Genomic DNA, 20,174 nt, shown 5'->3' with positions numbered 1-20,174 from the left:
TATGTACCATATTTTAAATCCCCGCCCCACAAAATGCTGCTAATTAAATGATGACAGGCAGTAGGGGTAAATGTGCATCCTAGAATGGATGGAATACAGGATTTATTCACCTGTTGATATATTATCTGTCTGGCCCCCACTTATAAATGTAGGTTCTCTGAAAGTAAGGGCCTCGACTAGACCATGGCTGAATGCCCTGACAAGAGAAGGTGCTCAGTAAATCCCTGGTGGGTGAGTGGAGAACACCTTCCAATCCCCTCAGCAGCTCTGTGAGGTAGAGATGGGGCTCCCCATTTCCCAGATGAGCACTGGAGGCTCAGTGAGGAGCAGGGACTTGCTGCCGACCACCCAGAGAGCAAGCAGAGGTGCTGCTGCAGGAGCCCAGGTGCTCCTCTCCCCTCTCCGTGCTCCCTGGACGGTGCCTACGAGGGGAAAAACCCAGATCTCCGAGCCTGGAAGTGCCCTGAGAGCGGAGCTTCTCTCCTCTGTGGTGCCTGGGACACACAGAGAGCCCACCCCGCAGCCACCTCTCCTGAACTCTCCCGAAGCCCCCTCCAGCGACCATGGGGCCCTGGCCTGTCACCCCAGTCAGTCCTGCGCTCCCTTCACCTGCGCCGCCCACCCCTCACCTGAGTCACCTGCCCTCCACCTGCACCGCCTGCCCCTCACCTGAGTACTGCTGCAGCAGCCAGACCTTGAGCTCGATGAAGCTGTGGGCGAAGTGGCAGCTGTCCTCCCGCAGGCAGCCGTAGCGCACCTCATGGCGGCACACGTCGAACTGGAAGTGCTCCTGGAACTGGCGGATCTTGGAGTACTTGAGGGAGGTGGAGCGGACGATGTGCACCAGGCACCTGGCGGGCGGGCAGGCAGGAGGGGCACGATGCAGTCCGCAGCCCCTCTGACCTTCTCTCCTGGTAGGGCCACCTTCCCAGTGCCAGGCTCTCCCTGGGCACCCCCTGATCTATGTACCAAATCCAGGCCATGGATGACACAGGAGGGCAGAAACAGGGCTCTTATGCTCAGGCACCCCTGGGCCTGGGTGCCAGCGCTGCTTTACTCCTGTCCCTCACCCAGGGTTCAAAGATGGAGCTGCCAACAAGCAAAGGGCACCACCCTCAGGTTTCCAACTTGATTCTGCCGAGCTGGTCCTGCATCCTGAGGAACACTAACCAAGCACGTCCTCTGGGCCAGGAGTCTTAATTACCCTCACTGCAGCCCCAGGAGCCTAGAGCATCATCAGCTTTACAGACGAGGAAACCCAGGCTTGGACGTAAGACAGGACTGGCCCAGGAATTGGACCCAGGTCTGTCTGACTGCAGGCCCTGGGCTCCATATGCACACCATGGCAGAACCAAGGGGAACAAGAGGGAGAAAGGGGTGGTGCCAGACCTGACCCAGGCCTCCCCTCACTGCCTGACGCTGATGTCATGACATTGGAGGGTGCTGGGCTAAAGTCAGAGACGAGGCCCCCCGCTTGCTATCTGCTGAGTAAGCCGAGTAAGCTAAGTAAGCTACTTCCAAGCCTCAGCTTTTTGTTCTGTACAACAGGGCCAGTAACTCCTCCCTCACAGGATTGCTAAGATAATTAACATATCCAAGATGACGCTTGGAATATAGTAGATGTTCGACAAATGTGATTCCCATCCTTTCCAGGTGGAGGCTGGATTTGATTCCCAAATTCTGCCCCTTTCCTTGCACCCTACATCCACCCTTTCAGTTCAGCCTTTCCTCAGCCATCTGAGCTGCCTGAGGGGACTCTCCACTGGCCCCTAGGCCTCAGCCTGGGCTGAGGGTCCCACTCACTTGTTGTTGTAGAAGCTGTGCTTGGCAGCCAGGTTGGAGCAGACAGATGGAGAGTCCTTGGTGCCTTTGCTGATGATCCGGGGTTTACTGTCAAAGCAGATCTGCCCAGGGAGGGGAAGGGCTGGGACCTGGCATGGCCACCTGGGAAGGGGGTGAGCTGGGACCCCACACAGCTACCTGAGGAAGGACAGCTGGGTCCCTTCAAGCCCTGCCCTGGGTCAGAGGAGTGAGGAGGGGAATCCCAGGGTCTGTGGTCTTGTCTCTCTGCTTCCAGCTCACAGGTGACCTGGGCTTTGGCTCCCTTCCTCACTCTCCTCCCTCCCTCTGATCCCACCACTCCCAATGCCTGAGGCAGGGGGTTACTTCATGTCAAAAAAAAAAGATAAAAAGGAATGGCAAGTGCTTTATGAACTACAGGCTGTCACTCGGCTATGAACTATGATTCCCAGGCCAATGCTCCCTGCGGGGGGTTGGCACAAGTCCCGACCTGGAAGAGCTGGGGGAAGGGCTGGTGGTGCCAGGGATGAGGGTTGGACTGAGCTGCACCAAACCCTGCCAGCAACCCGGACCTGGAGCCCTTGCTCTACGGACACAGACGTGCCACTGCCCCTGCCCTCAACATGCTACGACTGGGTGGGGAGACAGGGGCCAAGTTCACTCCGGAGGCCAAGCTGGGTCTTCAGGGACAGCTTTGGGGAGGGAATTAACAACAGCTCAGTGGGGTTGCTGGGATCAGAGTCCAGCTGAGAGGTTCCAAGCCCAGAAACACAGGACAGCGCCCTGTGGGGAGGGCAAACCCAGGCAGGGAAGCGCAATGGCCACCGAAGCCAGCAGGGCCGAAGGAAGGCATGTGGAGGAGGCCTGAGACGTGGGGCCGTGGACACGGCGCTTGGGACGGCTGAGCAGTGCCAAATACATCATACCCACAACGAGGGATGTGGGGGAAGCCCCGGACAGGCCCTCAATCTGCCTGTCCTGGGGGCTTGGCTGTGGGGACCACCAGCAGCAGCTGGTGCTGGGAGGTGGGCATGACTCCAGGGACAGGCTGCCTGGGTTTGAAGCTCAGTTCTGCATGGCACTGTCTGTGTGGCTGAGGGCAGCTCCTCGCTACCCTGAATCTCAGCCTCAACATCTGTAAAACGGGGATATCTGCCTGCCAGCACTGCCGTGACAATGGAAATGACATCTTTTTTTTTTTTTTTTTTAATAGGGTCTCACTCTGTCACCCAGGCTGGAGTGCAGTGGTTCAATCTTGGCTCACTGCAGCCTCTACCGCCTGGACGCAAGCAATCAATCCTCCCACCTTAGCCTCCTGAGTAACTGGGACCGGAGGCGCATGCCACCAAGCCCAGCTAATTTTTAATTTTTTTTTGAGATGGAGTCTCAAGTGCAGTTGCGCGATCTCGGCTCACTGCAACCTTTGCCTCCCCAGTTCAAGTGATTCTCCTGCCTCAGCCTCCCAACTAGCTGGGACTACAGGCGTGCACCACAACGCCCAGCTAATTTTTGTATTTTTAGTAGAGACAGGGTTTCACCGTGTTGGCCAGGCTGGTCTCAAACTCCTGACCTCAATTGATTCGCCCGCCTCAGCCTCCCAAATTGCTGGGATTACAGGCGCGAGCCACTGCATCAGGCTAGGAATGAGAAACGAAAACAACCACGTGCCAAGCCCGGCCTATGACTGGCTGTCAGGAAAGAGCAGGTGTGAGGGTTATGATTTTTCTTTCCAGCCTCAGTTTCTGCCTCTGCAAAATGAGGGGGCTGGATCAGATCTGGCCTCTAGCAAGATAGGATCCTAGGGCCCAGACTTACTGACCCTCCAGGACCTACTGGTTCTAAGGCCAGGCCTCCACAGCCCACGGGTTCCAGGGCTGACTTCCTATGGTGGTCTGTGCCAGGGAGCATCCCCAGCCCTGTCTGTGCCATGGCCTATGGGGTGGCAGTGGGTGTGTGGGCGGTACCTCGCAGAGGAAGGTGAAGATGCCCTGGTGCTCCTTCAGGAGCTTGGCGATGGTGAGGCTGCCACGCTTAACACCCCCCAGCGGGTCGAAGAGCAGGTCGCGGTTGAGGGTGCCCTTCCGCTCCTCGGTCCACACGTCGATCTCTTCCTGATGGTAGGCGAAGGTGCAGTTATCCCCGTACTTACAGTCCTGCTTGTTAATCATGTCTGCAAAGAGGCAACAGGACACACGTTCCGCCAGGCGGGGACAGCAGCCCGTAGCACCCTCGCCACCCCGCTGCGGCCTGTGGGGCTCTGGCCCCATGAGCCAGGCAGGGCTTGGCTCCACCCCAACACAGCTAGGTGAGCCAGGGGCTGCTGCACCCCCTGCCAGGACTTGGCAGAGCTGGAAAGTCCTTTCCAAATACCAGGCCCCCTTCTGCACCCCAACGCAGGTGAGGCAGGGTCTGCTGCACCCCCTGCTGCCAGGACTTGGCAGGGCTGAAAATTCCTTTCCAAACACCAGGCCCGCTTCTGCACTCCACACCTGCAGAGTACAGTAATCACTCCTACCCCACTCACCCCACAGGACTGCTTTTGTAGAAGTATACAAGTCTCTAAATAAATAGAAGGGATTTTTTTTTTGAGATGGAGTTTTGCTCTTGTTGCCCATGCTGGAGTGCAATGGCACGATTTCAGCTCACTGCAACCTCCGCCTCCTGGATTCAAATGATTCTCCTGCCTCAGCCTCCTGAGTAGCTAGGATTACAGGCGCCTGCCAGCACGCCCGGCTAATTTTGTATTTTTAGTAAAGACAGGGTTTCTCCATGTTGGTCAGGCTGGTCTCAAACTCCCGACCTCAGGTGATCCACCCCCCTCGGCCTCCCAAAGTGCTGGGATTACAGGCATGAGCCACTGTGCCCGGCAAATATAAGGGATTTAAAAATAATTATTCACCAGGAAAATAACACTGCATGGTTAAGAGCATGTAATTTGGCATCAGGCAGAATTGGGCTAGGATTCCTCATTACTCCCCGAGCCTCAGCTGTCTTTGCTATGAATGGAGGAGACTGGGTTGTTGGAATCAAGTGAGATAATACATAAAGCTGGCGGGAGCGCTGGACATGGTGGCTCATGCCTGTAATCCTAGGACTTTGGGAGGCTGAGGCAGGAGAATTGCTTGAGGCAAGGAGTTCAAGACCAGGCTGGGCAACAAAGACCCTATCTCTACAAAAAAGTTAAAAATTAAAGAATAAGCTGGGTGTGGTGGCATGTGCCTGTAGTCTCAGCTACTCAAGAGGCTGAGGCGAGAAGATGGCTTAAGCCCAGGAGGTTGAAGCTGCAGTGAGCTATAACAGCACCACTCACTCTGGCCTGGGCAACAGAGCAAGACCTTGTCTCATAAAACAAAAACAAACCAAAACAAAATTTCTGGGGGCTGGGCCATCTGGAGAGTGGAAAGGTGGCTCAGAACCTGGAGCTCTGCTGTTTCCTGGGGGTGGGACCTGTTTTTCTTTCTCCTCCTCCCACTCTAAGTCTGCCTTGTCCCATCTCTCTGCCAGGCTCTTGGCGCACAAGGACAAACAGGCCACAGACCTGGAGGAGTGGGGCAGATCCCTGGGTGGGAGTGGGGGTGATTGCAAGGGGAAGCACCGCAGAGAAGGGCTTCCCAAGATTCAGGCGGTGCTTGAAGGAGGAGCAGAGGGCAACCAGGCTCAAAGGGCACAGCGTGTGTGACGGAATCAGGGAGGGTCAGTGCATTTGGGGAATGGTTAGGGCAGAGGGGTGAGGGGGTGGATACGGGCACGTGTAGGTCTTGTTGCAGAATTTGGACTTCATCCCACTGGCCACGGGCAGTGGCTGATGGAGGCCTTCGACCCAAGAGTGACATGTCCTTAGACCAGCCTGGCTGCTGGGAGGACAAGGAGCAAGTTCAGGAGGCCTGGGTGGGCCACTGCTAGGGGCCAGGTTGGGGGAGAGGCAGAGCCATGGGTGCACTCTCAAAGCCTCCGTTTCCTCCTCCAGAGCTGTGAGGCTGCATGCTGGTGAAATGAAAGGGCTACACTGGGAAGGGCTTAACAATTCGTGACTATTCACATATCGCCGTACAGTGGGACCAAGGCGCTTGGCTGGGACCAGAAAGAAGCTAGTCAGGGACATGATGGATGTCCATTAAATATCAACCAGGCTGATGTGAGCCAGAAATGAGGACAGTGACAACAGAAGAGTGACAGAGAGCTCAGGTGGATGGAGCCCTCACCATGCGCCAGTCCTAAATGCTTCATGTGGCTGCTGGGCACACTGCCCCGCGGCCCCTCAGGGCCCTACAGTGGTAAGAGGAGCCAGCCCCTTATGAGTCATGTAGGCTCCTGACACTCCAGAGCACAGGTTAGTGACAGGCTCGGTCTCCAGCTGAATGTCCCAAATGTGTCCCACCTGCCTCTGGAAGCTGCTCAGGGAAGAAGACGCTCATTCCGATGTGGAATTCATCCTGCATGGGCCCCAGGAGCCTAGGCCGTGGCTTTCTCCTCCCGTGCAGCTGTGAGGCCCACCCCTGTTCTGTCTACTTGTGATGGGGAGTAGAGCAGCGGCTGGGGGTGGAGGGGCTGGGCCCCAGCTGTGCTGCCTGCCCCGCTGCAGCCCACCCACCTTTGCACAGGTAGTAGGAGCCCACGAAGCTGGTCTTAGTAGGCCGGGGCCGGATCCGCTTCCAGGTCTGGTCCTCCGAGCTCCGGAGCCGGCCAAGCAGGATGTCCCGCTTGCACTTGTGCTCAAGGCCCTCACGGTAGGTGTAGTCGCCAGCCCGGGGGCCTATGGGCAGGGTAGACACACATGATAATTCCGGAAGCAGAATTGAAGGGTGATGGCTGGCAGGCCCATGCGGTGGGTAGGAATCGGCCCCCTCCTTATATACCAACCTCCCTTCTGAGGGCCTCCTGCCAGCTCCTACCACACCCTTCCTGGCTACTTGCTCCCTGGAGACCGGGGGACTGTGCTGGGGGAAGCCCCTCGAAGGAGCCCATTCTTGGCACCCATCCCCCCTCCTTTTTTTTGAGACAGAGTCTCGCTCAGTCACCCAGGCTGGAGTGCAGTAGTGTGATCCCAACTCACTGCAACCTCCGTCTTCCGGGTTCAAGCAATTCTCCTGCCTCAGCCTCCCGAGTAGCTGCGACTATAAGCGAGCACCACCAAGCCTGGCTACTTTTTGTATTTTTAGTAGAGACAGGATTTCACCATGTTGGCCAGGCTGATCTCAAACTCCTGACCTCAAGTGATCTGCCTGCCTCAGCCTCACAAAATGCTGGGATTACAGGTGTGAGCCACCGCATCTGGCCTACCCATCCCTTTTCTACCACTGTCCTCACTCTCTAGTGAGTCTGACCATGTTAGTGTTTCTCTAGAAAGGACTGTGAAGGTGGTGCCTGGCAGGGACAGACCCCAAACTCCTGCCCTTTTCCTTTTCTGCCCCAGAGGGGCTTCTGATTTCTGGCACGTATCTCCAAGTGAGACACTGGGATTCTTTTGATCTGGGATCCCATGTTTCTGAGATTCCCAGTTCTGTGGGCAGAGGGGTGGAGTCTACAGGTGAAAGGTTACCTGTCTTGGGGTAGCAGAGCTGGCAGGCCTGCTTGAACTCGTGGGTGGCAGCCAAGGGGTTCTTGATGAGCAAGGCAGTGTTGGGCATGCAGGGCTCTGGCTGTGACAGGAGGAAGGAGGCCATTGTGGGCACTGGATGATGGCTGAGGCCACCGGGGCCAGCCAGGGCACCAGAAGTGGGGAGTGCTCTATGACCCCCCCAACCTACCCAAGAGCAAAACCACAGCCCAGGACCCTTCCTCTTCCTCTACCCTTCCAGCCAGGGGAGTTCTTTGTAATGTGGTCCAAGAGTCTAAAATATCAGGACCACCTTGGTCCCAGCATATGGTCCCAGGCTAGTGGGTGACCTGGGTCTTGGCTCTGAGCCCTTCTTTGAAGGCAAGCTGAATGTGAAAGCATAGAAATGGGAGGGGCCGTGATTGCAGCCTGTGCTCATGCCCTCCCCCAATCCCCCAAGTCATCAGCAGATGGGGAGGAAGGCAAGACTCAGAGAGGTTAGGGAAATTCCCCAGGACCACAGCTAGTGTAGGTCAGAGTGTAGCAAGCTCTTTTTTTTTTTTTTTTTGAGATGGAGTTTTGCTCTTGTTGCCCAGGCTACAGTGCAATGGCGTGCTCTCAGCTCACCGCAACCTCCACCTCCCAGGTTCAAGCGATTCTCCTGCCTCAGCCTCCTGAGTACCTGGGATTACAGGTGTCCGCCACTACACCCAGCTAATTTTTGTATTTTTAATAGAGACGGGGTTTCACCATATTGGCCAGGCTGGTCTCGAACTCCTGACCTTGTGATCTGCACACCTCGGCCTCCCAAAGTGCTGGGATTATAGGCATGAGCCACCATGCCTGGCCCCTCATCAGATGTTCTTTTATTATTATTATTATTATTTTTTGAGACGGAGTCTCGCTCTGTCGCCCAGGCTGGAATGCAGTGGCGCGATCTCGGCTCACTGCAAACTCTGCCTCCCGGGTTCATGCCATTCTCCTGCCTCAGCCTCCCAAGTAGCTGGGACTACAGGTGCCCGCCACCACACCCGGCTAATTTTTTGTATTTTTAGTAGAGACGGGGTTTCACTGTGTTAGCCAGGATGGTCTCGATCTCCTGACCTTGTGATCCGCCCACCTCGGCCTCCCAAAGTGCTGAGATTACAGGCGTGAGCCACCGCGCCCGGCCCAGATGCTCTTTTAAACTCAGGACCTGGCTGAGTCCGGAGACCAGGGATGCTACTAACACTGGGGAAGTCACTTCACTCTCTGAGACTTGAATTCTTCCATCAGACAAGGGCAGTGGTGCCCTCTGTGTGCCCGCCCAGCATATGGCTTGGTGAGGAAGGGCACGAGGTGATCATCTTTGATCCATCCACTCTGGGAGTGCCCTGCCGTGGGGAATGCAGCGCCTTACCCCATGCAGAGGGCTCATTCCCCAACTCTAGAACCCACAACCCCCAGCAGGGAATGAGAGGCCTGGATCCCCACTCAAGTCACTCACCGAGGGGGTTGGTTTCTGAGCACCGCTAGGGGGACGGTGGTCCTGTGAGTTGGTCTCCTCTGGGCAGGGAGAAGACACAGGGGTCAGTGGCTCTGGCTCTGAGGTGTGAGGGGCCTTCCTAGGGCTTCCCCTTATGTATTGCTGACTCGGAGAAGCCCGCAGGCCACACATCCTCTCCTACTCCTGCTGAACCCCTGACTCTATCCTCTCCTCTCCACTCCCCGGGGCAAAGACGCCTCCCAGCCTGAGTGTGTCCACTCTTTGCTTAAACTTGCCAGGGCTTCCCGCTGCCCGTAGGAGAAAGCCCAAGTTCCTTAGCTTGCTCCCAGGTCCTTGGAGACCAAGGCCCCCACCCCAGCTGCTCCGCTCATCAGCCAGCCCTGCGCCATGCCATGCCAGGCTAGTGCCCCTGCTTCCTCTGCCTGGCAGGTGAACTTTTCCTTCAAGACCCTGCCTAGTCATCACTTCCTCCAGGAAGCCTCCTTTGGCCCTGAGGCTGAGTGAAGTCCCCTCCGTGCCCCCACAGTCCCGTTAAGCCCTCTCAGTCGAGTGCCCTGGGCTGTGTCCGACTGCCGAAAGCTAGCCCCACCAGCGCCTAGACAAGCCAGCTTCCTCCCTGGGTCCCTGGCACCCAGCCCAGAGTGGTGCAGTGGGAGGCCATTACCTTGTGCTCCGCCCCCAGCCTCAGGATCATCCCATGGGATCTCACCAGCCTGGTGACCCAGGGTCCCGGGAGGCTGGGCAGGGAACACCAGACTGGGAGTCTAGAGGCCTGGACTGTTGCAGCTCTCCTCTGCTTGATCTTGAACAAGACACCCACCCCTCAGGCCCAGCCCCACACTGTGCTGAGCACTGCAGAGACGGCAACACACAGACATGGCCCGGGATTGCTAAGGAGTGATGGGGACAAACAGATCTGCAACTCAACTCCACTCTCCAGGCACCAAAGAGGCCACAGCACTGTGCAACCTGTCCAGGGAGGTTGAACGGGCCCACCCATGGCCTTACCCATGAAGGAGTCAGGTTTGTCCAGGGAGCCTCGTGTCGACCCAAAGCTGTCGAGTGCATCCAGCCGGGTCTCCGAGTATGGCAGCAGGTCCAGGGGGTCCAGCGTGGGGCCCGGGGGATCGAGGGCATCCAGCACAGAGGCGGCCAGCTTCTTGGAGGGGTCCATGACCAAGCCGAAGGAGGCGGGGGGCAGTGGGCTGGAGACAGGGATGGAGCCACCCACCACAGGTGGTAGCAGTGGGGTCCCGCCGGGGAACACGGGTATCAGCTGGGGCAACTCACTAGGCACGCCGCTGCCAGACAGGCCACCCTGGACCAGAGACTATGAGGCAGGGACAGAGGGAGGGGTCAGAGGAAAACAGGACTGCCCAGGCCTGGGCAGCATCAGGCACTTGGGGAAGCAAGGAGACCTGCACCCTGTCGCCTGGCTTCAGCCTGTCCCATGTGGGAGCAGGGCTCACTATGGTCCCTTCTGGCCAGACATTCTACAGCTTCATTTCTTTTTTTTTTTTTTGAGATGGAGTCTTGCTCCATCGCCCAGGCTGAAGTGCAGTGGTGTGATCTCGGCTCACTGCAACCTCCGCCTCCCGGGTTCAAGCGATTCTCCGGCCTCAGCCTCCTGAGGAGCTGAGACCACAGGCATGTGCCACCATGCCCGGCTAATTTTTGTATTTTTAGTAGAGAGGGGGTTTCACCATGTTGGCCAGACTGGTCTCGAATTCCTGACCTCAAGTAATCCGCTGCCTTGGCCTCCCAAAGTATTGGGATTACAGGCGTGAGCCACCACGCCCAGTGTGCAGCTTCATTTCTGTACCAAACAAGTCCCTACTGAGGCCTCCTCCTGAGACACATGACATGAGCACTGGGGCCTTCCCTCCACCCCTGGGACAATGGGGACACAGCGGGGAGAGGGGCTCAGGGGAGCACAAGGAGGGTGGTGTGGCTCACCAGCGAGTCCAGGAGGGTGTCCAGCTCTGGGCCAAAGACATCCCCGTCTGAGAAGTCATCCAGGCTCTCGGTGCTGGGGAGGGTCCTGCTGCTGTCCAGGGGGGCCAGCAGGTCCAGAACGTGAGGGAACAGGGGCATCGTGGGCGTGGAGGGGAGAAGGGCCGGGGAGCCTCGAGGGTCCACGTAGCAGTCTGCGGATGGGGTGGGCAAGAGCCGAAGGGGAACACTGCTTGGTGAGGGTGGAGGAGGCGTCCCGGGCCCCGTGATGCTCATCCAACACCTTCCCTTCTTCTTTCAGCTCTTGCCAGGAGCCCTGCCTTCCCCATCGGCTGATCCCACTGGCAGATGCTCAGGGGGTGGTCAAGGAAGGCCACAGCCCCAGAGCAGGGAGGGGCCCTCAGTCCTATGATGTCAATCCTTGGCCCAGGCTCAATGCCTGAATGTCCACCACTGCTGCCTCCTTCTTCTGGGGTAAGCAATGCCCTCTCCAGGGGACACTCTTAAAAGGCAACCTTTTCTGGAAGCCAATGAGGAAGAGGAGGGGAAAGGGCTTTGGAAGAGGTGGGGGTGTGCAGACAGCCAGGAGTGAAGGCCATGGGACTGTTGCACCCAGCTAAGAGGCAGCACCCCTCTCTGCCAGACTAGAGATGCCCTCCCCTCCCTGAGTGGGTCTGTAGCTCTCAACCCACTGTTTTCTCCCATGCCTCAGGGAGTACCAGGGTGGGGAACCCCTCGGAGGCCCTCCCATCTACAGGGCTGGGATGGGGAGGGGGCTCGACTCCCCTGACCTCTCGGGGCCCCATTTTCCACTTGTTCCCTCGTATCGGGGACATTACCTGTTTCGATGTCATCTATGGACCCCAATCCATTAGAAGTTCCCTGTGGGGAGAGGGCCACAATGGCGCTGTGGCTGGGAAGGCCCCGATCCCAGCACCCAGCACCAGCCCCTCCCCACGTGACTATGCTGTTGACCCAGCACCGAGGAGCACTTAGAGTGCCAGAGGAGATTAAAGCCCTCACATGCGGCCAGGCGTGGTGGCTCACGCCTATAATCCCAGCACTCGGGGAGGCCGAGGTGGGCGGATCACCTGAGGTCAGAAATTCAAGACCAGCGTGGCCAACATGGTGAAACCTCATCTCTACTAAAAATACAAAAATTAGTCGGGCATGGTGGCAGGAGCCTGTAACCCCAGCTACTTGGGAGGCTGAGGCAGGAGAATGGTTTGAACCCAGGTGGTGGATGTTGCAGTGAGCTGAGATCATGCCACTATACTCCAGCCTGGGCAACAGAGCGAGACTCCGCCTCAAAAAAAAAGCCCTCACACGTGCTGGGTCCTCACCCCTGTGGTGCCAGCAGGTGGGGGCATGGGCTCAGTGGATCCCCACAGCTGTCCCTCTAGGGAGGGGTGGTTGAGGGCAGGGAGAGAACCTCTGAGTCTTGGTTCCACCCACCACAGGGCAGGGTCCTCACCCCGGTGAAGGTGGCAAAGGTCTTAGCAAGCCCCCCACACAGCACCACAGATGGCTTGCAGTTCAAAGACAAAAGTGCCCCCTCCCTGAGTCCCCAGGCTCTCCTCTCCCCCAGTAGCCCCAGGCCCCCCAGGAAGCAGAGAAGGGCATACAGCCCAGGTGGGATCCCACTGCCTTCCTGCTGGAGGAAAGCTGGGCCTGAGCAGGCTGTACAACCTGGGCAAAGTTCCCCATCCACTCTGGACCTGCTTCACTCACCGCTGGGGAAGGCTATCAGGATGAAATGACTTGCTATGTGTGAAGTGCTTAGAACGGGGCCTGGCACACAGGAAGTGCTTTGTGTTTTGGGTTTGTTTTTTTTTTTTTTGAGACAGAGTCTCGCTCTGTTCCCTAAGCTGGAGTGCAGTGGCATGATCTTGGCTCACTGCAACCTCTACCTCCCGGGTTCAAGCAATTCTCCTGCCTCAACCTCCCGAGTAGCTGGAATTACAGGCACCCGTCACCACGCCTGACTAACTTTTTTGTATTTTTATTTTGTATTTTTATTTATTCTTTTTTGAGATGGAGATTTGCTCTTATTGCCCAGGCTGGAGTGCAATGGTGCGATCTTGGCTTACCGAAACCTCTGCCTCCCAGGTTCAAGCGATTCTCCTGCCTCAGCCTCCCAAGTAGCTGGGATTACAGGCATGCGCCACCATGCCTGGCTAATTTTTGTATTTTTAGTAGAGACGGGGTTTCTCCATGTTGGTCAGGCTGGTCTTGAATTCCCGACCTTAGGTGATCCACCTCCCTCAACCGCCCAAAGTGCTGGGATTACAGGCCTGAGCCACCACACCCAACTTTTTTTTTTTGAGATGGAGTCTCGTTTGGTCACCCAGGCTGGAGTGCAATGGTGTGATCTCAGCTCACTACAACCTCTGACTCCCACATCCAAGTGATTCTCTAATCTCGGCCTCCTGAGTAGCTGGGATTACAGGCACATGCCACCATGCCCAGCTAATTTTTGAATATATATATATATATTTTTTGAGATGGAGTCTCACTCTGTAGCCCAGGCTGGAGTGCAGTGGCACGATCTCAGCTCACTGTAAGCTCCGCCTCCCGGGTTCATGCCATTCTCCTGCCTCAGCCTCCAGAGTAGCTGGGACTACAGGCGCCTGCCACCACGCCTGGCTAATTTTTTGTATTTTTTAGTAGAGACAGGGTTTCACCGTGTTAGCCAGGATGGTCTCGATATCCTGACCTCGTGATCCGCCCGCCTCGGCCTCCCAGAGTGCTGGGATTATAGGTGTGAGCCACCACGCCCGGCTAATTTTTGAATTTTTTTGTAGAGATGGGGTTTCACCATGTTAGCCAGGTTGATCTCAAACTCCTGACTTCAAATGATCCACCCGCCTTGGCCTCCCAATGTGCTGGGATTACTGGCATGAGCCACCGTGCCCGGCCTGTGTTGATTAGATGCACAGTTTCTGGAAGTTGGCCTGGGAGAGCTGGTGTTTCATTCAACAGCTCCCACACTCCAACCTCCAGGCTGTGGCACATCCTTCCCTGTCCTGAACACCCTCCCCTTTTTCTCTGAGTCCTTCACAGTCCAGCTCAAGTCCTGCTTCCCTGGTGAGGCCCTGGGTGGCCCCGCCCTTTCTGTGTCCCCACGGAGAGCCGGATGGAGGACCAGACTCCACCACTAGCCTTCCTTTCCCAGGACCAGCAGCCACAGGACCAGCAGCTAGATTCATCCAGCATCCTGCCTCACGCCAGCCCAGGCCAGCATCTCACACCCACTGTGGGGTTTAGCCCTCGGTCCAGGCGCCCTGCGAGGTATCATCCCACGGCATGGAAATGTCAGCCCAGAAAGCTGCCATGCACAGATCAGAGCAGGGCTGTCTGACCCAAGAGCCTGTCCTGACTCTGTCCCCTGGAACTGTACACTCCCCCATCCATACCTGCACCGACACCCTGCACCTCCTTCCCACACCTGAGCCTGCCATAGAGCACGTGGCAAATGTGTGCACTTCAGTCTCCGGAGTGTCTGCCCACCACAGATTGGCTGCCAAACCAAGGCCGCCACGCTGGATCACAGAGCTGCTATCCTCATGGTAAGTACATAAAGTCTTTGAGGGAAAGAGAGGTACCAGATGAACATCTCTAGGGAAAGTGGTGATTCTCCCTGCTAGATCCTGCCCATGGCTCCCAGGCCACGCAGGACAAAGTCACCTTCTCAGCCCTCCTGCCCATGCCATCACCCCAGCCTGCCAGGCTCACTGTTCCTGCCCTTCTGCATGGCACTCCTTCTGGTGACATCTGTTTAGCAACAAAGGTCTATGGAGCTCTATCTCTCCTGCAGACGCCCTGCTGGGAGCTTTCACATTGACCCATTGTAATTCTATAACCCCCACAAAATGGCAGGTACTGGACCCCTGTGAAAGAGAAGGAAGCCAAGGCTCTGAGGGGTGGAGTGGCCTGCGTAGATAAGGAGCGTGCTCAGGATCTGATCCAAAGCACGTTCCACTGCAGAGCCCAGGCTATTCCGAGCCCCATGGGAGGAACTGGTCTTGTGATCTGGGGTGTCTGTCTCTCTTGCTGCTTAGCCTTTGCGCAGGCTGTGCTCCTGGTCATGAGTGCCATTTCCCCCTCTCCAGCTCTCCCTTCCTCTTAGTCTTGCTTCCCTGGCTCGCTGAAGCCCTTTCCAACCAAGGCTGCCTTGGGCTCTCTGTTCCTGGAACTCACAGCCGTCCTTGCATCTTGTTCCCCACAATGCCAGGGACAGCTCTTGCACAGACACTGTCTTGCAGGGCCTCTGCCTGGCTCCTAGGTCATAAGAAGCTCCCTGTGGGCACGGCCTGGTCCATCCCCACTTCCAGGTGCACATGTGAAATGACCAGCTGGCTGAATGAATATGGTGCTCATGGTGGAGAACCTACAGGGACCCCTGCAGCCTGCATTTACTTGTGTCTGTGCACAACTCACGGAAGGACAGGGGCTCTGGCTGGGACACCACCCTGCCCTCATGTGTCCTAGGGCCACTCCGTGTGTGCACGTGCACATGTGTGTGCTCACATGTGTGCTGTACCATGTTGGGCAAACTGAGTTCATGAGGCAGGGTCTGAACTGGTCCTCTCCACTGTGGGCTTCTTAGAGCCCTCCCTAACCATGCCCCTCCTGACCTCTATGAATGTGCAGGAGGAGCCCAGCAAGATTGCAGGGATGGGTGAACAGCCTGGCAGGGACTGGGGGGGGCCTGGTGCCAGGTATGGCGCCATCTGTGGTCATCTGGCTGCAGACTGAGCAGGGCTTTGCAGCCTTGGCCCTGGAGAGCTGGGCATTTAGCCCATATTTGCTGTGGCCCCCTGGCCACAGTCATTCAATCATTCAACAAATATTTTTTGAGCATCTGCTGTGCCTGCCCAGCCCAGCTCCACTTGCTGTGATGAGACACTACCTTGGTGCTCTATTCCCAGTGTCTGAACTGACACTGGGTACAAAGCAGTGCTCAATAAATACCTTCCGAATAAATGAATAGAATTAATGCTGCCTCCCCTCAATGCCTTCCCAATGCTAAGACTGAGCTTCTTACCAGGGGTCAAGCGGTCTGGCTTCTATCTCCTGTTCCAGGACCCCCAGCTCTGCCTTGGTGTTGGTTCCTCCCACACTCTGAGCTCCTCCAGGCCTCAGGGCCTTTGCACATACCTTCCCCCTGGTCTGGAATGCTGTTTCACCTGCACACCCTGCCCCTAACTCTTCAACCTTCCGGTCTCAGCTTAAATGTCACTGAATCCTGTCTAAATCAGGCCTCCCAGTTGCAATGGCCCAGGTCTCCCCATACTCTGCCTTCACAGCCCTCATCATGGTTTGAAACCAGAAATGATCTGCCTAATGTCCTAATGTCCATCCTAGACTGTGAGCTCTTTGAGGGCAGGAAACAGATTTGTTTTGTTTATCACATACCCAACCCCAAGCTCAGTGCTTGGCCCATACTGGGTAAACTTAGACAAATCACCTTTCATTCATTTAATGTTTTCTCGTTGGAGCACCTGGTATGTGCCAGGCCTAATAATTTCTTTTATTTTTGAGATGGAGTCTTGTTCTGTCTCTCAGGCTGGAGTGTAATGGCGCGATCTCGGCTCACTGCAAACTGCGCCTCCTGGGTTCAAGTGATTCTCCTGCCTCAGCCTCCCAAGTAGCTGGAACTACAGGCACATGCCACCATGCCCGGCTAATTTTTGTATTTTTAGTAGGGAAGAGGTTTCACTATGTTGGCCAGGCTGGTCTTTAACTCCTGAAATTAAGTGACCACCCACCTCGGCCTCCCAAATTGCTGGGATTACAGGCATGAGCCACCATGCCTGACCTACAATTTCTGATTATAAACCATGAGTGCTACAAAGGCAGATCATCAACTGCCTCCTTTGCAGGCTGGGAGGTCCCTGAGGGCAAGGACACAGCTCTCTCAGGCCCAGGGCCCAGAGTGTTTTGTGGGCCTCCTTATGGAACGAATGAAAGAAAGTGCTGCAAAGCTCTGGAGGAGGGAGGCCTGCTGCTGCCTCGCTGTGTGACACTGGCCCCGTCCCCTCCCCACTCTGTGCCTCAGTTTCCCTTAACGTACAAGGTGGCAGGACCCCAGGCTCCATCAGTGCTCTTATAGCCCATCTCTCACTTTCCAGAAAGCCTCAAAGTCTACCTGAGCAGCGGGCAGGGGTCTCAGTCGTGTGCCAGGCCCTGCCTCACCCCCCTGGGATGAGCCAGGCCTGACTGGGGTGCACAAGTGTCTTGGCCCTTGGGAGGAGTCCCTAACTCAGGACAGCACAGCAGCTATCCGCAGTGACTGCCCACTGCATTTCCTGCTGGGTCCTCTGTGCCGGGTTATCAAGCACTTTCCTCCCTTGTTCCCGTTGAGGGATGGTCCGCATTTCAGAATGCAGAAACTGAAGGACCTGCCCAAGGCTGCAGGGCCCAGCTGGGCTCTTCCTTGTTAGAGTCCTCAGTCTCGGCTGCCCCTCCCAAGCAGAGTCACTGAGCCAGGGAGAGCAGGATGGGTTTCGGCAGGTGCATGCCCTTGAGCTGGGCTTTGAAAAGCGAAGAGACAGAGAAAGGCAGGGTGGGGAAGAGGAAGACATGTGAGGCCCAGGGGCCTGAACCTGCAGAAAGGCTGGTGAGAAAAAAGGCAACACAGCAGGAAATGTGGGGCAGGAGGCAGAAGGAAGGCGTGTGGGACCAGGCTGCCCAGACTGTGTCCTGGCCAGGGTTCAAGAGTGAGGCTGCCCCCGGCGGCTCCCCGGCAATGACCACTCTCTGCCAACAGCAGCCATGGCCTGTCCCCACATCCTGCCCCCGTGGACACGGGAGGTACCTCCTAGGGAGGCGGAGGCCCCTGGACCCACTGCCTGAGGTCATTTATACCCGGAGAGGGTGAATCCAAACCTCTCATAATGGATAAACTGAGACAGGTTGGTTCAGCCCCGATCCTACCTGATCTGCCACGCCAGCCGCAGTGCCGTTACTGAGCAGAGAAAAGGTTTCCAATTCCTGCCAGAGATTGGAGAGAGGTGGGCAGAGGTAAAGATTCTGAAAAGATGCTCGAGGTCCCCTTAGCTGGGGCAGCAAAGAGGCCCTGACACAGGCAGCTGGGGTCTGCAGCGCCCCCTGAGAGTCCCTGTCCCCAGGCCTGCCGGAAATCAACTGCTCTGTCTCTCTGGGTCAGATTCTGGGGTTTTCTTCTTCCAACCTTGACCTGGGCAGAGGACCTCCCTGCACACCTCTACTGTGTGTCAGGCACCATGGTAGGCACCATCTCAAACGTTCTATTTTTTTATTTGTTAATTTTTAAATTTTTTCTGAGACAGAGTCTCACTTTGTCCCCTAGGCTGGATGCAATCTCGGCTCTCTGCAGCCTTGACCTCTGGGGTTCATGTGATCCTCCCACCTCAGCCTCCCAAGTAGCTGAGACTACAGGCATGCACCACCACACCAGGCTAATTTTTGTACTTTTTGTAGAGATACGGTTTCGCCATGTTGCCCAGGCTGGTCTTGAACTCCTGAGCTCAAGCAACCTGCCCACCTCGGCCTCCCAAAGTACTACGATTATAGGCATGAACCACTGCACCCGGCTCATTTGCTCTCTCTCTTTTTTTTTTTTTTTTTTAGGCGGAGTCTCGCTCTGTTGCCCAGGCTGGAGTGCAGTGGCACGATCTCTGCTCACTGCAAGTTCCGCCTCCTGGGTTCACACCATTCTCCTGCCTCAGCCTTCAGAGTAGCTGGGACTACAGGCGCTCGCTACCACACCCTGCTAATTTTTTTGTATTTTTAGTAGAGACAGGCTTTCACCGCGTTAGCCAGGATGGTCTGGTCTCGATCTCCTGACCTCGTGATCCTCCCACCTCGGCCTCCCAAAGTGCTGGGATTACAGGCATGAGCCACCACGCCCGGCCTTTTATTTATTTATTTTTTTTGAGACAGAATTTCGCTCATTGCCCAGGCTGGAGTACAATGGTGCGATCTCGGCTCACCGCAACCTCCGCCTCCCGGGTTCAAGTGATTCTCGGCTGGGCGCAGTGGCTCACGCTTGTAATCCCAGCACTTTGGGAGGCTGAGGCGGGCGGATCACGAGGTCAGGAGATCGAGACCACGGTGAAACCCCATCTCTACTAAAAATATAAAAAATTAGCCGGGCGTGGTGGCAGGTGTCTGTAATCCCAGCTACTCGGAGAGGCCGAGGCAGGAGAATGGCGTGAACCCGGGAGGCGGAGCTTGCAGTGAGCTGAGATCGCGCCACTGCACTCTAGCACTACAGCCTGGGTGACAGAGCGAGACTCCGTCCCAAAAAAAAAAAAAAAAAAAGTGATTCTCCTGCCTCAGCCTCCCGAGTAGCTGGGATTACAGGCATGTGCCACCACCCCCAGCTAATTTTTGTATTTTTAGTAGAGATGGGGTTTCTCCATGTTGATCAGCTGGTCTCAAACTCCTGACCTCAGGTGATCTGCCCGACTTGGCCTCCCAACGTGCTGGGATTACAGGCATGAGGCACTGCGTCCAGCCCATCCATTCTCTCTTTTTAATCCTCCCATGAGCCCTTTGGGGTGGGCATAAATTATCTCCATCTTCCAGATGAGGATACCAAGGTGGAAAGAGATGAACTAACTTGCTCAAGGTCACAGCAGAGACTTGAGTCACGAGTTTCCCATGTGCAGCCTCCTGGCCCTCGGCAGGTACCAAATGAATCTATGTGGATCTGAACCAGCCAAACAGATACCAACACTTCAAATTTGCACCATATGGGTGTTGAGAACATAATGCTGAAGGACGCCAGTGTCAACTCAGGCCACCTCCAGGTGATTAAAGTCAGCCAGCACAGGGGAGGGAGTGGTTTTCAACAGTTGGAGTCTAAAGTGAGCTAGAAGTGGTGGCTGCTCTCTCCTTTTCCAAAAGGTTCCAGGGCTTTCAGCCAACAGACAAGGAAGATCATCTGCTGTCGCTCCCCTCTGTCCTAACCTAGCCCTGGCCACCCTCACCCACCTTCCCCACGGAGCTTGGTCCCTCCCTTCAGACCTCCTCACGTCCACACCGACCCTCCCAGGGTCCCGAGTCCACCTACCTGGGGCCTCTTATATGCCTTGCGAACTCGCAGCCCCAGTTTCTGGGCCAGCTCCTGACCAAGCTGAGTCACGCTTTCATCCTGCAGAGGACAAGACACAGGGCGGTGGGTCAGTCTGCCCGGGCTCACAAAGCTGTGCTCCTGGACACCTGTGCAGCCCTATGGAGGGAGGTCATGGTCACCCCATGTTATAGATGAGAAAGTGAGGCCCCAGGAGGTGTCCCTGGCTTGTCCAAGTCACACAGCTAGTGAGTGGTGGCACCAGGACCACCATCCCATGCTTCTGTTTTTCCTTTTATTTGGGGATGGAAATGAATCATTTTGTTTCTATTTTAATA

The 20,174-nt window shown here is 56.3% G+C and overlaps 1 protein-coding gene across 2 annotated transcripts in view; it reads right to left on the bottom strand.

Moving 5' to 3' along the window:
• ZC3H7B (zinc finger CCCH-type containing 7B) overlaps window positions 1-20,174 on the bottom strand; it is a 59,838-nt gene that overhangs the window by 10,158 nt on the left and 29,506 nt on the right. The window contains exons 6-16 of one of the 2 annotated variants that reach the window (XM_031005513.3): window positions 19,837-19,917; window positions 17,715-17,771; window positions 11,615-11,657; window positions 10,779-10,969; window positions 9,831-10,152; window positions 8,823-8,881; window positions 7,340-7,439; window positions 6,392-6,553; window positions 3,765-3,970; window positions 1,804-1,904; window positions 670-851 (exon numbers count right to left, since the gene is read on the bottom strand). In XM_031005513.3, the coding sequence (XP_030861373.1) occupies window positions 670-851; window positions 1,804-1,904; window positions 3,765-3,970; window positions 6,392-6,553; window positions 7,340-7,439; window positions 8,823-8,881; window positions 9,831-10,152; window positions 10,779-10,969; window positions 11,615-11,657; window positions 17,715-17,771; window positions 19,837-19,917 (1,504 nt within the window). The remainder of the gene's footprint in view (window positions 1-669; window positions 852-1,803; window positions 1,905-3,764; window positions 3,971-6,391; window positions 6,554-7,339; window positions 7,440-8,822; window positions 8,882-9,830; window positions 10,153-10,778; window positions 10,970-11,614; window positions 11,658-17,714; window positions 17,772-19,836; window positions 19,918-20,174) is intronic. The other variant, XM_063705008.1, reaches the window with a different exon arrangement.

Source organism: Gorilla gorilla, chromosome 23 (genome assembly GCF_029281585.2).
Source record: "Gorilla gorilla gorilla isolate KB3781 chromosome 23, NHGRI_mGorGor1-v2.1_pri, whole genome shotgun sequence".
NCBI classification, from domain to species: Eukaryota; Metazoa; Chordata; class Mammalia; order Primates; family Hominidae; genus Gorilla; species Gorilla gorilla.
The sequence above is the reverse complement of the archived record's forward strand: the minus strand, read 5'-3'. Positions and strand labels throughout refer to the sequence as shown.